General features: G+C 36.4%; 1 protein-coding gene across 5 annotated transcripts in view; it reads right to left on the minus strand.

The window, feature by feature from the left end:
• The window catches only part of DCUN1D4 (defective in cullin neddylation 1 domain containing 4), a 39,984-nt gene that overhangs the window by 5,730 nt on the left and 20,581 nt on the right, over positions 1-13,673 (minus strand). For all 5 annotated transcript variants that reach the window (XM_068942910.1, XM_068942909.1, XM_009681989.2 and 2 more), the window contains 4 exons: positions 7,903-7,994; positions 5,776-5,846; positions 3,685-3,776; positions 2,642-2,750 (listed from right to left, as the gene is read on the minus strand). In XM_068942910.1, coding sequence (XP_068799011.1) covers positions 2,642-2,750; positions 3,685-3,776; positions 5,776-5,846; positions 7,903-7,994 — 364 coding nt within the window. The remainder of the gene's footprint in view (positions 1-2,641; positions 2,751-3,684; positions 3,777-5,775; positions 5,847-7,902; positions 7,995-13,673) is intronic.

The raw sequence follows: 13,673 nt of genomic DNA on the forward strand, positions 1-13,673 counted from the left end.
TGAGGTTCATGGGTGCCGTTTCTTTTTCTTTAATGAAATAAAAGTGTCATTTGTACCTAGCAATTTCATTTTATATAACTAGTGGACAAATTAATTTATTTGATCGTACAATTTCTGCACATCTCAAAAGTAATGTGCGGAAATAAGATTCCATTTTGCTATTTTAAATAGTTTAAATTTTGGTGAGAGATAGGACATAAAACCCTACCCTTTTATGTCTCAAGTAGAGCATTAAGCTACAAATTCAGGAATGAATGAAATCACAAAAAATAAAGTAAAATTCTATTTAGGCCTCCACCGGCCCTAATAGTCCCTCTCTCACCATGATTGTAGACTGCAAAGCCTAAATTACTTCAGTGAACCAGAAAAAAACATTGGTATAGAGAGTACCTAACAGAACCGTACAAGAACTGAGCCCAATGCCTCACCTGTACAGGTGCAGTTATGTATTATAAAATGCAAGCATGCTGAAAATACAGCCACATTGTCTTGTGCCACATAGGAAGGATGCACTAGAACTAGAGAGAAATCCCAGTTCTCTAACAGACCGCCTTAACTACAAGATTATTCCCTATTCTTGAAACTCATTTCCTTGAAAATACATCTCACTTCTGAAACCGCATAGACAGAATTTAGTGCACATTTGTTTTGTAACAAAAGTGGGAAGGCCTGCAACTCTGAAAACACCACAAGCTGTTTTCATATTCTGATCACAAAGTGCAAAAGGGACTTCATCCAATCCAGCCTAGATGAATCAAGTAAATTACAGGACAAACAAAGGTTTCAGATTAGTAACAATGCTGGAGTAACATACATAGGAGAAACAAAGAACTCACCACTCACCTGAAACCTGCAGAAGCATTTTTGCATTCATAAAACACTTTCACCTGTTTCCAACATCAAATAGTCGTAACACCAAACCCCTTTACAATGACTATTTACACCTTACCGCTGTCACAAGCGCCTTAAGCAGAACTCACACTGCCCTGTAACTATAGACCCTATTTTCAATACTGTTTATATTCTGAATTCTTCCCACGCTCAAGTGCTAACGAAACAAGGATCTGATGATGCCTTTACTTCAGCTATGCTGTTCTTTGCATGTCTGACATCAAGTTTCTACATTCCCCCTCTCTAACTACTGCTCAGAATAATTTGTTCAGGCAAGTCCTTTATACACATCTCCAACTGCCTAAATGGCACATCTGCCCTGACAGATGCTTTGGTTTCATTCTTATCCCACATTTTGGAATATCTATATTCTCTTTCTGGTATACGGTAGAAAGAGTGGCGAAGTCTGACAAATTTCAGCATTTGTTTTTCATTCGTGATAGACAGATATTTTTCATATTTCAGACAGAAGACCTAATTAAGCCATAAAATATCTGCCTCTGTATGTTCTCAAACTTGACAGTGACAAACAAGGCACAGAATGTATTTATGTTTAATACCAACACATGGTGTTTTAAATGACTTCCTGAAGTCCACGCTGATTTACATTCTGCGTGTTGCATAAAATCTAGATGACGCTTGCTTTTACTGACAAACTAACTCTAAAATACCAAATCACAACTGATAGTTTCAAATTATCCCTTAAAACTTAGGAAGTTTAGGATAGGTGTTTTTGCCATTGAACACCGTCCTGAAATGATTATCTGTAGGATGGGTTTTCATTCAGAGGATTGTGTAATTTCCAAGCTGTTCCTGTCAGTTTTTTTTTTTCTATCAATCACTTCCATTATTCTGTTTAAGATGATGTACAACTTCTTCTGCCACATCCAGATAGCTATATCAAGCTCTACTAGCATTAATTTCCACTTTTACAGTAGGCCATTCTCCTATAGACTCACCCCAGCCCCATAGTATTAGAAATTCAATAATTCTATTAATCTAATAGAAGTTCAACGTTTCCCCAGTTGGTATGACCCTGATTTGCAGTTGTGAATTTTCTTTTTTTAAACTTCTCCTACAAGAGATGTCACACCTCCCAATGTTCAGTTTCTTACTCAACAGCATGGCACATCATGTCCATTTGTTTAGTACCTCTTGAAAACGCTCCACCCACTTGTCTTTTTTTTTTTTTTTTTTTTTTAATAAAGTCTCTTCATTTCTCTTTGACAGGCCCTCTGCTGGCACAATTCACTACTAGTAAAAAAGATTTTTTTTTTTTAAATCAATTCACAGTATCTCATCAGTATCTTTAACTTTTTGGCAATGTGAGTTATTTCTTGTATCCGCATTTTACTTCCAGAAAAATTAGCAGAATAAATCTTCATACAGGAAAGGGGGAATTAAGGAATTGGTATGGGTTTGTTTTCCTCACGCTAGTTCCATGCATCCTGTCATATCCAGACTGTAGGTTTCCTTGGTTAGGAGGGAACTACTGTGAATCTCTGCACGTTCACAGGTAGAGAGCAATAAAATATGCCTTCTGTACAAAATCTAAAACACTAACCCACTGACCATCAAGCATCCTATATATTTTTCTAGTATTTTGCACACACTTATTGAAAACAAACTTTGCCATGTGTTAGAAGCAATCCTGAGTGGTATCTTAGGAAAAGAAATACTATATGGTCTCTTAACTTTTATTTATGAAAGTCAAGTTTTAATTTCAGATGCTGCCCTTCCACATACTCACCCTTGCAAAGTCAAATGCATATCTATAAATAAGTTTAAAATTGGTAGGCTCATTTAACAAAGACCTCAAGTAATCCAAAGAGTTCCTCAATTTTTCTGTGGTATCACATCTACAAGAAAAACACAAAGAGAATTTATAGTCTTTATTCTTATACTGATGTCTGATGTTTTTAGAGAAAGAATCTCTAATGTTTCTGTTCCCATAGCTCTGTATAGAATATAAGACACATTTATGAGTTTGCCTGTGTAAGATGCCTTGATTTAACCCCAAGAGTGAAACGAATTTAGATAAGCTAGTAAAAGCTTCTGCTTGTACACTGATAAAAATTTGTTTAGAGCCACAGAAAACACATTCCCCAGCAGATTAAACTAAGAGCTCATCCACACAAGGCAAAGAGCCAGCCAAGCACAGAAGTGAAAACATACTACTTTAGTTTTAGTGATAAAATTTCCTATAAACTTGTAATGATTCTACTTTAGAAGATAAGTTAGAATACAGTTCTTCCCCAGCTCTCTATCAAACAAGTAATTATACAACTACATTTAATTATCCCATGATGATAAGATTTCAGCTGAAGAAATTAATTATTAGAAAAAACACAAAAACGTGTAGTCACAAAAAGGGGACATATTATTTAGCATTTTGAACCGCACATGCTCTAATAACATATTAATATTTAATATTTACGCAATGACTCTGAAGCTTAAGTAGTTAACAGATAGGTCCATTCCAGTAACAAAGACAGACGTCCCATTCCTTGGGGATAGACAGTATCAAACCTAACGACGTTTGTTTTTTCGAGACTGCAGACACTTTAAGCCAGCTGTATTTAACATGCAGCTGTCAAGTTTAAAGTTGTCTCTAAGTGAGTCATTCCTCTGTAAATAGGAGCAAAAACATATAGCTACTACTCTAAAGCAGAGCGCTCTGCTTCAGGTTGTGTGTCAAAAAAATTAAGTTTTTTCCCCCCCAAAAATTAATTTTTTTCCAAAAAAAAAAAAAAATCACTATACCAGACTTGGAGGTTTTTCCAAAGCACTTACTGTAGTGATGTCATTCCTTTCAACCATTCCTGTAATGTAAAGTAACCCATGTTCTGTGCATCCAACTTCCATGCTAGTACAAGCATAACTACCTGTTTCAGAGAGGAAAAAAAAAAGAGTTAAGACTGAATTGAATTAACAAAAAAAAAAAATTTTGAACAATTACTATTTAGTAGGCTACAAATACCTGACTTGCATAATCAGGATGTTCCGATTTTTGTTACTGGAAAAGTTAATCATCTAAATATGACTATATGACTTGTCTACACAAAAGTACTTGTACCCATCACCTCTGCACCTCTCTTCTACATTGCTGTCTCTTCAGTCTATCATATGCAGGTACAGTTGAGTCAAGCAGCAACAGTTAAGACCCCTTCAGAGAGAGAGAGACTATCTTACTATTTCCTTATAATATTTATCATCATGGACTCTGATGTAATTTCACTTAATTAGAAGTATTGATAAGGCACTAACTTCTAACTCAACTTGTAAGCAACTTAAAGATATCTTCACAGAGATGTATGTTCAGATTTACAGCATATATTCCTTCATAAAGTAAAATCATGTTCAGTAACAGTTCAAGATACCAATGTTACGTCTGAAACACTGCAATGCTGCAGTAAGCTTCACATCAATTTGAAGGTATACAATACCAAACACCAGCACAATCTTAACTGTTTCAATTCTCACACGGAATCCAACAAAAAGAAAGTAACAGCGCAAAGATACAGAGCCAACATACATCCAAGTTACCAGTAGCCACCTTCTCTTCTTCAAAGGAACATGCACAGAATGTCACTGTGAGCAGCACAATCATGAGGAAGATGGGTTGGTGAATTTAACATTAAAAAGCTACAGAAAAGGTTTCCCAAACCAGTTACAAAATCTAAGTACCAATTTAATAACAAGTTACTTTTGACATCTGTCAAATTCCTACCTGGATTAGCATCAGTACAACCCATGAGACGAGTGAAATCTAATTCCTCTAAAGTTGCTGATGATCCCACCTGAACTCAGTTACTGTCACCCTACCTTGCAAGTCTGAACATGCAGTATAATTCAAGTAGATAGCAAGTGAAAGTAGATGAACTAACAATATCAAAATATCTAAGACATCAAAACAAATGCTAATTCATAAATATTTTCACCCAAAAAAAAGAAAGTTAGATATCCTTTTCACACCTCACATATGAAGCTGAGGCAAGAAAGAATATGGAAAAGTGACATTAGATTGTGACATATAATGTTCACAAATTCAAGGTATCACTTTTGATATATGCATGGAAAAAGCTGCAGGACAACTTTCCCTGCAGACTAGAAGGAAAGGAAAAAATAGTCGTGTCATTTAAATTTGCAACCCAGCCATTTATCTAGCTCATGCTAATGCACCTATGAATAGTTTTTAATGGCAAAATCAGAATACCTGCTTTTATTTCCAAAAGGTCTGCATCAACTACAAACGTTTATTATGTTAATGAACTTCGAAATTAGAAAGTTCCGACTTATATTTCCAATAATTCTTTGAAAAATAGAATTTTCATTTTATCTAGATGGATGATGTTCTACAAATCCTATAGAAGACAGGACTTGCATATGCATTTAAAGAGGACACATTAGGTATTAGGAAAAAGCCTGTTAGAGACAACTACTCATGATCCCTTTGGATTTTGAAATGGCACGATGGGAGGGCTAATATTGTTCACAATATTCTCCTATTTGAAATCCCTTTCTCCCCTAGAAAACAAAGATAAAACATTAATTTGTAGTTGTTATACTAAACCTCCAATAAGGCCTCAGAAAAGACACCGATCCCTTTTCCTTCTCTTTTGGGGAGTTGGGAGGCAGGAAGGGAGGAAGCGGCAAATGAATGTTTCAGTTTTTACAACTTAACAGCTTTGGGTTTAAAAGGAAGGCAATTTCTTTCCAAGCATTCACAGAAACATCTCTGCTTTTCACTCCTTTATTTTAAATTACTTCTTCAAAATTTCCATTTACAGACTTGTAACTCTGGATGGAAGAGTAACAGATATAAAACTGGCTCAGCAACATCACAACAAGACCAGAAAGATTTTGAATGAACCTTGAACTTACATTTTCTGGTTCAACTCCAATGTCTTCACAAAATTTCTCCATACCTTCTGGTCCTACAACGTCATCAGTGCCTGCAAACAAAATGCTTTTTACCCATCTGTTCAAATAAAGAGCGTGAGACCTTTACAGCATAAGAGAACTGTAATAACACAGTACAACTTGAATTTCCATACAATTTATTTTGCTTTGTTTTGACATGTGATAACTATTATCAGGCTTTGATACATTCCCAATAATGAACATCCTTCATTATTGTCTCATTTATAAACTATCTTTATAAAGTGTCATTTATTAAAAAAAGCTTTAAAAAAATCTCTTGCTCTTGTTTATTCATATTGCAATAATACCATGGCCACACATTACGTGCATTTTAGTAACTGTGGGAGGAAGAAAGATATGAATTATACGTAGCTATTCCTTTGCTGACTTAGAAGGAAGAAGAGGTTCAAAAGCTAAAACAGATGCTATTAAATCAAGATATTCATAACGTCTACAATATTCCATTCAAAAATTATTTAGGCATCATAAGTGAAGTATATTGCACAAGATAGCTTTTTTGGAAGTATGCTGTAACTATTTAGACTATTTTGTTCCATTTGTTTTGTGCACATTAGAAAGGGCTTATTTTGGAAAAAGCAGCAAAGGAGGCTGAAATGCCTACTTTCAACCAATATAAAAACCAAATGTGCAAGAAAAAGAGGTTTTATGAAAGGAAGGCCAACCTATATTTTTATTTAGTGACCTACTATTGTAGACATAACAAGGTTTAATTATATCTTTTCCCATCTTCCCATCACTTCCTCCTACTAGCATTTCTCTGAACGTACATAACAGCCTTTAGAAAGACTTGCTCTGTAATGTCAAGACACACTAGGGAAAGAAACAAATGCAGTACCAACTGTCTGCATAAATACAAAAGAAAACTTATGAAGTAAGCACACAGAAAAGATTAACCTTTGAAAATGCATTTTTTTAGAATATTATTCACTACTGTGAACAAAATCATACTCTCCACTTTCCTCTGCTTTATCTTGGCATATGTAGCCAATGGAAAATCAAAAGTTATTTCTCATATCGTCTTCCTTTTGTCCTTCCTTTCCACTGAACTCTTGATAGGAATGAGTTATCCCTGTTGTCAGAGTAAAAAAAAAAAAAAAAAGAAAAGAAAAGAAAAGAAAAGAAAAACAAACTGGTCTACAGAATCTAAGAGGTTAGATTTGCCTTGTCCGAATAGACTGCCACAGACAAGAGATCTCAGACTGGTTTAATTTATGTAATGCTATTAGAAGAAAATTTTATTATACCAAATTAAGTCACTCTTCATTACATGTCGAAAGTAGACAAAAGGGAATGAACTGAGAGCAATGTCATTCGAGACAGTATAAGCAAACTGCCAGATGACCTTACTTCCTTCATCAACCACCTATTTCATTTCCTTTTCGTCTTCTCTAGAGTCACGAGATCATTTTTTCCCATATTTCAAATTCTTGCCTTCAGAAAAGCACATGTAAAAGAATGAAACCAAACAGTGACCAATGACTTCACTATTCGAGGATTGTCTGTTGTGACTCCCGATCACAAGGAGTAATTTTAGAAGTAATGACTGAAGAAAGTTTTCATACACAAGAACAGGAAAAAATAATTCAGTCTACCTTCACTGTATCACAGGACAGAAAACTACTAAAAGACAAGACCATTCCAGGATACATGAATTGATTCACCGTTATGCTTGAAAACAGAACCAACAGATTTAGCAGGAACAAAAACTATGCTTCACTAAAAAAAAAAAAAAAAAAAAAAAAAAATCGCAAGTGATAAGACCTCTAAGCAAGAGAGAACATTTTGGATAGAAATATAGCTTTAACTATAGATCTGAGTAGTAAAGTATATACATTTAAATATATTTATTTTAAAATACACACCTTCTCCATTCTTTTTATTCAACAAGACAAATCGTACATTGAAATCTTCAACTTCATGCTACATAGAACATAAGAAGTTTCCTTCTTTAAACCCGTTTTGCCAAAATGCCTCTATATTCAGTTTTAAAAAGCTCAGTTAATGCAATTTTTACTTTCCAATGTAGATTAAGCTGTTGTCAGAAGGAAATTTGTATGTCACCCTTACCTGCATATTCATAGAACCATTCTAAGCATCTCTTACTTGAAAAGACTTCTTCCTCTGCTTTTATTCTAGTTGAATCGTATTTTCTATACATACTTAAAAAAAGAGAGAAACAAATAATTCATTCATCAAATTTTTAAAAGCAATCCTTTAGTCAATAGCCATTGTAAACAGCTACACATTTTCTTTCACTAACCACTTTACTCAACGTCTTGTCCTCTTACCCAGCCATTGGGGGAACTGCTTAAAAGACTAAGAGCCATTGAACCTAAATATGTTTGCTCAACAGTCCATCACACTCCTAGAGGATCCATAATAATTGTCCATGTGCATGAACTTGCCTTACAAAAATACAGAACTGTTCAAGTTCAACCCCAAAATGCCTTGCACCAGCACAAGGTAAGATTTTCACATACAGACTGCTAGTTACCACATTCAGGTGATGGCTGCAACTTGGCTGTGGGTCTAAACACACAGTAATTCCTTATCATAGTGATCATAGCTCCGACTTGTAGGTGTACACACGCTTCATGCGCTTCAGATTATTTATTAGACAAGGAGAGTTGCACATTACGCCTTTTATAGGATTTCAAGGAGGCAAAAGGATTAAGGCCAAAGTATCCATGACTCACAATTACATTCTTCTAAAGCCAGTAGTTGGCAACTTTAAAAAAAAACAAAAAAACAAAAAAAAAAAAACCCACCACCCCACACACCCACAAACCACACCTCACAGAACAGGATACAGGTCCTAACTGACAGTAACTCAAATAAACAGCCATTTGAAAGGCTAGATCAGTAGTGACCCCACCACCACCAGAGATGATTAGCAGAGTAATGCTCTCTTTGGACAAGAAGCTTAGGGACTTTCAGCTACATTCAGGCAGTGATACTGAAGTACCCGTCTTCTGTTACGCCTTCCACGTTTTAACTGTTTCAAATGCTAAATTCAGAAGTCGATGAGTTACTCCGTGCTGTTTAGACTTTTCTGAAACAGAGACAATACCATTTGTGCCAGCTTGGTAGGGGGAAAAGACTCAGCACTCCAAGCGGTTGGTCACTGCTGCATACACACTCTCTGACCCATTTCCATACATGCTGCCATAGCTCGGGCTCACAATGGCTGAAAAGAGCCGAGTAACGAACAGCTTAGTCCAGAGGAGGTAGCCAAGAAAGGCTCTGGAAATGTTCCAAGCATGCAGCCCCTTCTCTTACGGTGTCAGATCCTGCTGTGGGAGGACAGAGCGACTAACTGATTGAAGGAGAATTCCGAAACGACTTGATGAAAGTAACTCGGGGTTGTTTTCATCACTATTTTGTCCTTCTAGGACGAAGGACGCATAAAAGGAGCTTATGCATAAGAGCTTGGAGTAACAGATCCCACTTCTACCTAGCTCACACATCAGCCAGGAGGAGCTGTATCTGGACGTTAACAGCACATGGATCATTCTGACAGCAGCTCAAAGAATTATTTCATAGTTGTCATCATTGTTCTTTTAAAGCAACTAAGCCCTAGAATAGTAGTACTGGTCACAACAAAATGATAAATTGCTAATTGGAAGACAAATACAAATGAGTCTTCAAGAAATTTCAAGATGGAAAGAAAATTTAACACAGTACTGAAACACGCTGATCTGCAACAAAGTGAAAAACTGCAGACAAACATCAGCCATACACGTATCAAACATCGCATTACCCAAGATTTTCAGTATCACAGACCAAGTCTAAAAAGTTTTTTCTCATTTTGAAGACTTGTTTTTCTATTTGAATTACCTTTTTTTTAAATAAGCTTTACTGCAGTTGTAAAGCTACTAAGTCAGAAGGTATAAAGTCAGAGCTGCAGCTTTTTTTTTTTTTTTTTTTTTTTAAAACAGGTCTGATAACTTAATCCTCCCACTTGCAGAACCAACTGCAATTAGGAAAGACCTGCACAATAAGACTTTGAATATTCTGAATTCAGAGGAAGCAAAAAAAGTCTTTTCTGTCTGCCAAAGAAAGGAGGCATGCTAATCATGCTGCAACTTTGGCAAAAGTTTAATTATGCCATATCACCATTTTATAGCAAGCAAACATGATAAAACACCAACTGGAATACCTAGTTTAAAACTGATTGTAGCAGGAACAGTAAACATTTTTGTCTAAGACGTCTACAAGAATACTGCTGGGACCTAGAACAATGCCAAGCCAGCATGTTTCCCAAAGACAGACATTCACCCCAAGACAATGCTTTTTCTTCTGAAGAGATGATAACCAAGTGCCTCCTTGGTCACTCATGTAACTCAATAATGCATTAGCTGTCAGGGATTTGGGAAGGAATGCTTAAGAAACAAATCTGGTGACAGAGCTGTAGGTCATCCAGTTATTTCAGGAAAAGGATTCCTGCATCTACAAGCAGTAGAGTTAACGTTACAGCCTGAACCAAGGCACCAACAATAACAGGAAGTATAAGGGGAATGGAAAATGAGAACAAAAAGAAGCACCTCTTTTTGTATATTCACTGCCTCTAAGTAGAGCAAGTTTTCATACGACTGACACGGGACTGCAACTCTGTTTGATCTGCTTAAGTCTGAAGGCACCATTTAAGAACTGCGGGAAATAACAATACTCACAAATAAAAGCAGACATGTCCAATATATGGTCAAGTAGCTTCAAGCAAAATGCTCTGGCCTCAAACTTATCATTGTTCGAAAGCTCAATATCTGACCACTGGAGTTTGGTTGAGAAGCTAAACTGATTGAAAATCTTCAAGCTGTGATGGTAAGAAAAATTACTTCACAAAATTCAGAAAATACAATTGGAAAGTAAATAGGCTCCCGCGCTATCATGGTCTCTGCTACAACTCGATTAACCAGGCACTGATTAAAAGTGCAAGTGACATCACATCATGCTTGTAATGAAGAAGAGTACGCAGGGTCAGAAGCATAAAACCATGCAACAGTAACGGCTGGGTCAATCTCAGATACAATTCTGTCAACCTAAAGGAGTTAATACAAGAGTATCTGCACTGCAACATAAGAATCACTTGAAAAGGAACACGACAGAGACAAGTAACACCAATGCAAACCTCTCTTTGTAGGCTCTCATGTATAGAGAGGAAGCCTGTTCTCTCCCTGCTTATTCCAAATACCAAAACTGTCCCCACCTGCAATCTAGACAAACTTCTAGAACCAGCCAGCTCTATCAGCAAGAGACTCCTAATCCCTGAAGTGCTTGAAGTGAGATTAGCAGGGAGTTGCAAACAGAATTAAACCAAGATCCCAGATCACCACCCAGGGCAACTCTGTTCAGTATCGTAACAAGCCTGGCAGCGCAGGGTAAAGGAGATTCCAAAGACTGTATTCCTCGTTGCTCAGAGAACACTGATTTAACTGTTTCAAGAAACGTTATGTGCAGAGGGAAGAGCACAAACTGCCACAGAAGCTGTCTGGCATCTGCCTTGTATCTTAGAATATTTCTCATGTCTTAGTATCTTCTCGTATCTTTTGTGCATGCTGCAAGACGATGTGCCTTGCCTTTGTGCTGAGGGCACTGTCTCTTGCGACACGGATGCAAATTGTCAGAGCACACAGGGTAGATATGGACACTTTCTGTGAGCGCAGAACATCTACGGAACAATCCGAGCTTTAAAGGGCAAGTCCTCAGTGGCCTATACTTTTCTCAGGATGCCGTAACACTAGCACCTTCAAACAGATGCACAGTAATTACACTGACCATATTACAGTATGCTAACTCACTTAGGCATTGATGGTCCATCAGAGAAACCTGTAAAGTTTCAGTCACATGCCACGAGTGAATGAATATACTGCTCCGAGTCTGAAAAATAACTTTCCACAAAGAAAGGGCCAATGAGTATATCTGGTATCACACTCTACCGCTTTGGAGAACACCGCAGTTCGAAAAGGAATGCTAGGGTTTGCTTTCTCCACTTTCAGAACTAAAAGGATACATGCAGAACTTCATCCTCAGAGCTAAAAGGGTACATGCAGAATTTTTACCCAGAGCATATGCTGTACATATACCTATCAGACAATGAAAACTGGACACAAATTGAATTTCTGCCTTTGTATTTAGAATTACTCTATCCATTTCTCAACCCTGGCATGCTGCTCATCAGATACAGCGAGGAAACAAATTGCCTAGGGAGAAGGAGTATGCATTTGTCTCTTACATGAGACATGCACGCAGTTAGAGTGATTCAGAATAACCTTCACTTGAAAAAAATATTCATCTTTACTAGTTTGACACTGACAGTTTGGTTGTCAGTATCAAAATAGCGACAGCCAACTTCACTAAATGTTTCCCTGTATTATAACTAGCATTCCCCTTAAGGAGCTTTTGGCTTTTGCTTTTTTATTATGGCTTTTTACAGCCATTTTACCAACTAGAGAGAGGAAAGAGTCTGGGACAAGGCAAGGGATAGATTAACCTACCTGAAGTTTAACCAAAAGTGATGTGAACTACACAACCATGTTTAGATTATTTTCTCAGAAATGCTTCTATGTCCATCATGACCTCATAGTTGACTCACTACATTCATTTGTAAAGTTATTTTTGCAATATTCCTATGAGATGGGGAATTGAAATATCCTTGCATTAAAAATAAGGCATTTAGTTTATCATCAAAAGTGCTATAGTCTTTAGCAAACAAACAAAAAAAATCTGAGCGCATCTACGTCTTTCAAGTTTCATTAAATACATAATCATCCATATCTCTTCCAGATTTTTTTTTCCCTCCACTTGTAACTGATTTGGTGTGTAGAAATCCCATCAAGCAATTAGGGGGTGATTCGGTAAGCCATGTTAAGTGTTCAGGGACATCCAGCAAAAAGAATGAGGTTGCGGTAATGCTCTTTAATCTTTAACAATCTTGGATAGTAAAAGTTGGATAGCCGCTCCTACTCTAAATAAACTTCAATTGTACCAGAATTTAAGAGCTCCACCCACCAGATTAGCACTTCTGGGCTGCTTGTTTCCAGAATATTCAAACTGATATTAATAAAAGCCTTAAGTTTAGCTCACAGAAAACATTCTCTTGATTGTGGAAGCTGCTAATAAGCTCATTTTAAAAACAATTTACAGTTTAAGACATCAGTTAGCCCCTTGTGAGGGTTTACAACCTGCTCATTTCAGATGTTCAGTTTCCTGAAGGAAAACATTAACAAGTTAAGAAGTTTACCAAGAACAGCTTTGTTTCTATGCAACCAGAACTCATTCAAACCTTTAACCCCATTTTGTTTGAGCTTTGAACTGAAAAGCTAGTTGCTTTCTGATTATTTATAACTACATTTTGAAATATGTAAACTTTTGGTAAAAGGAAACGCTCCCTATTATTTTTATTAAGTTTTAATTAATCCTAACATTTTGACTGATAATCTTCCTTAGTGCAGGTCTATGAAAGCACTGTTTTTTTTTTTTTTTTAAGCCTTATTCATTATAATTTTAGCAGTAAAACTTTATAAATACTGTAGTCAAGTCAAAGGCAAAAGAAATGTTTTATTGTTTGCAAAGCACGACAAATATTTGTCTCAAGCAATCCTCATGATTAAGACTACTTCTGTACAAATTCATTTGATCGGTAAGTTTTATGCATGATTCCTCCCTACTTAAATAATCAGTTATCTCTAAATATTTAAACTAGTGTTTTGAAATTCAAGAAGCTCATGCAAGGGGCACTGTGTATAAACAGCGTGCATGTAATCACATTAGTTTAAAATAGACCTATTAAGTGAAGTCCACTGAAAAGGTGAAGCAATACAGAAAAATATACCCCTGCT

The sequence above is a fragment of the Struthio camelus genome, chromosome 4 (genome assembly GCF_040807025.1).
Source record: "Struthio camelus isolate bStrCam1 chromosome 4, bStrCam1.hap1, whole genome shotgun sequence".
Taxonomy (NCBI): Eukaryota; Metazoa; Chordata; class Aves; order Struthioniformes; family Struthionidae; genus Struthio; species Struthio camelus.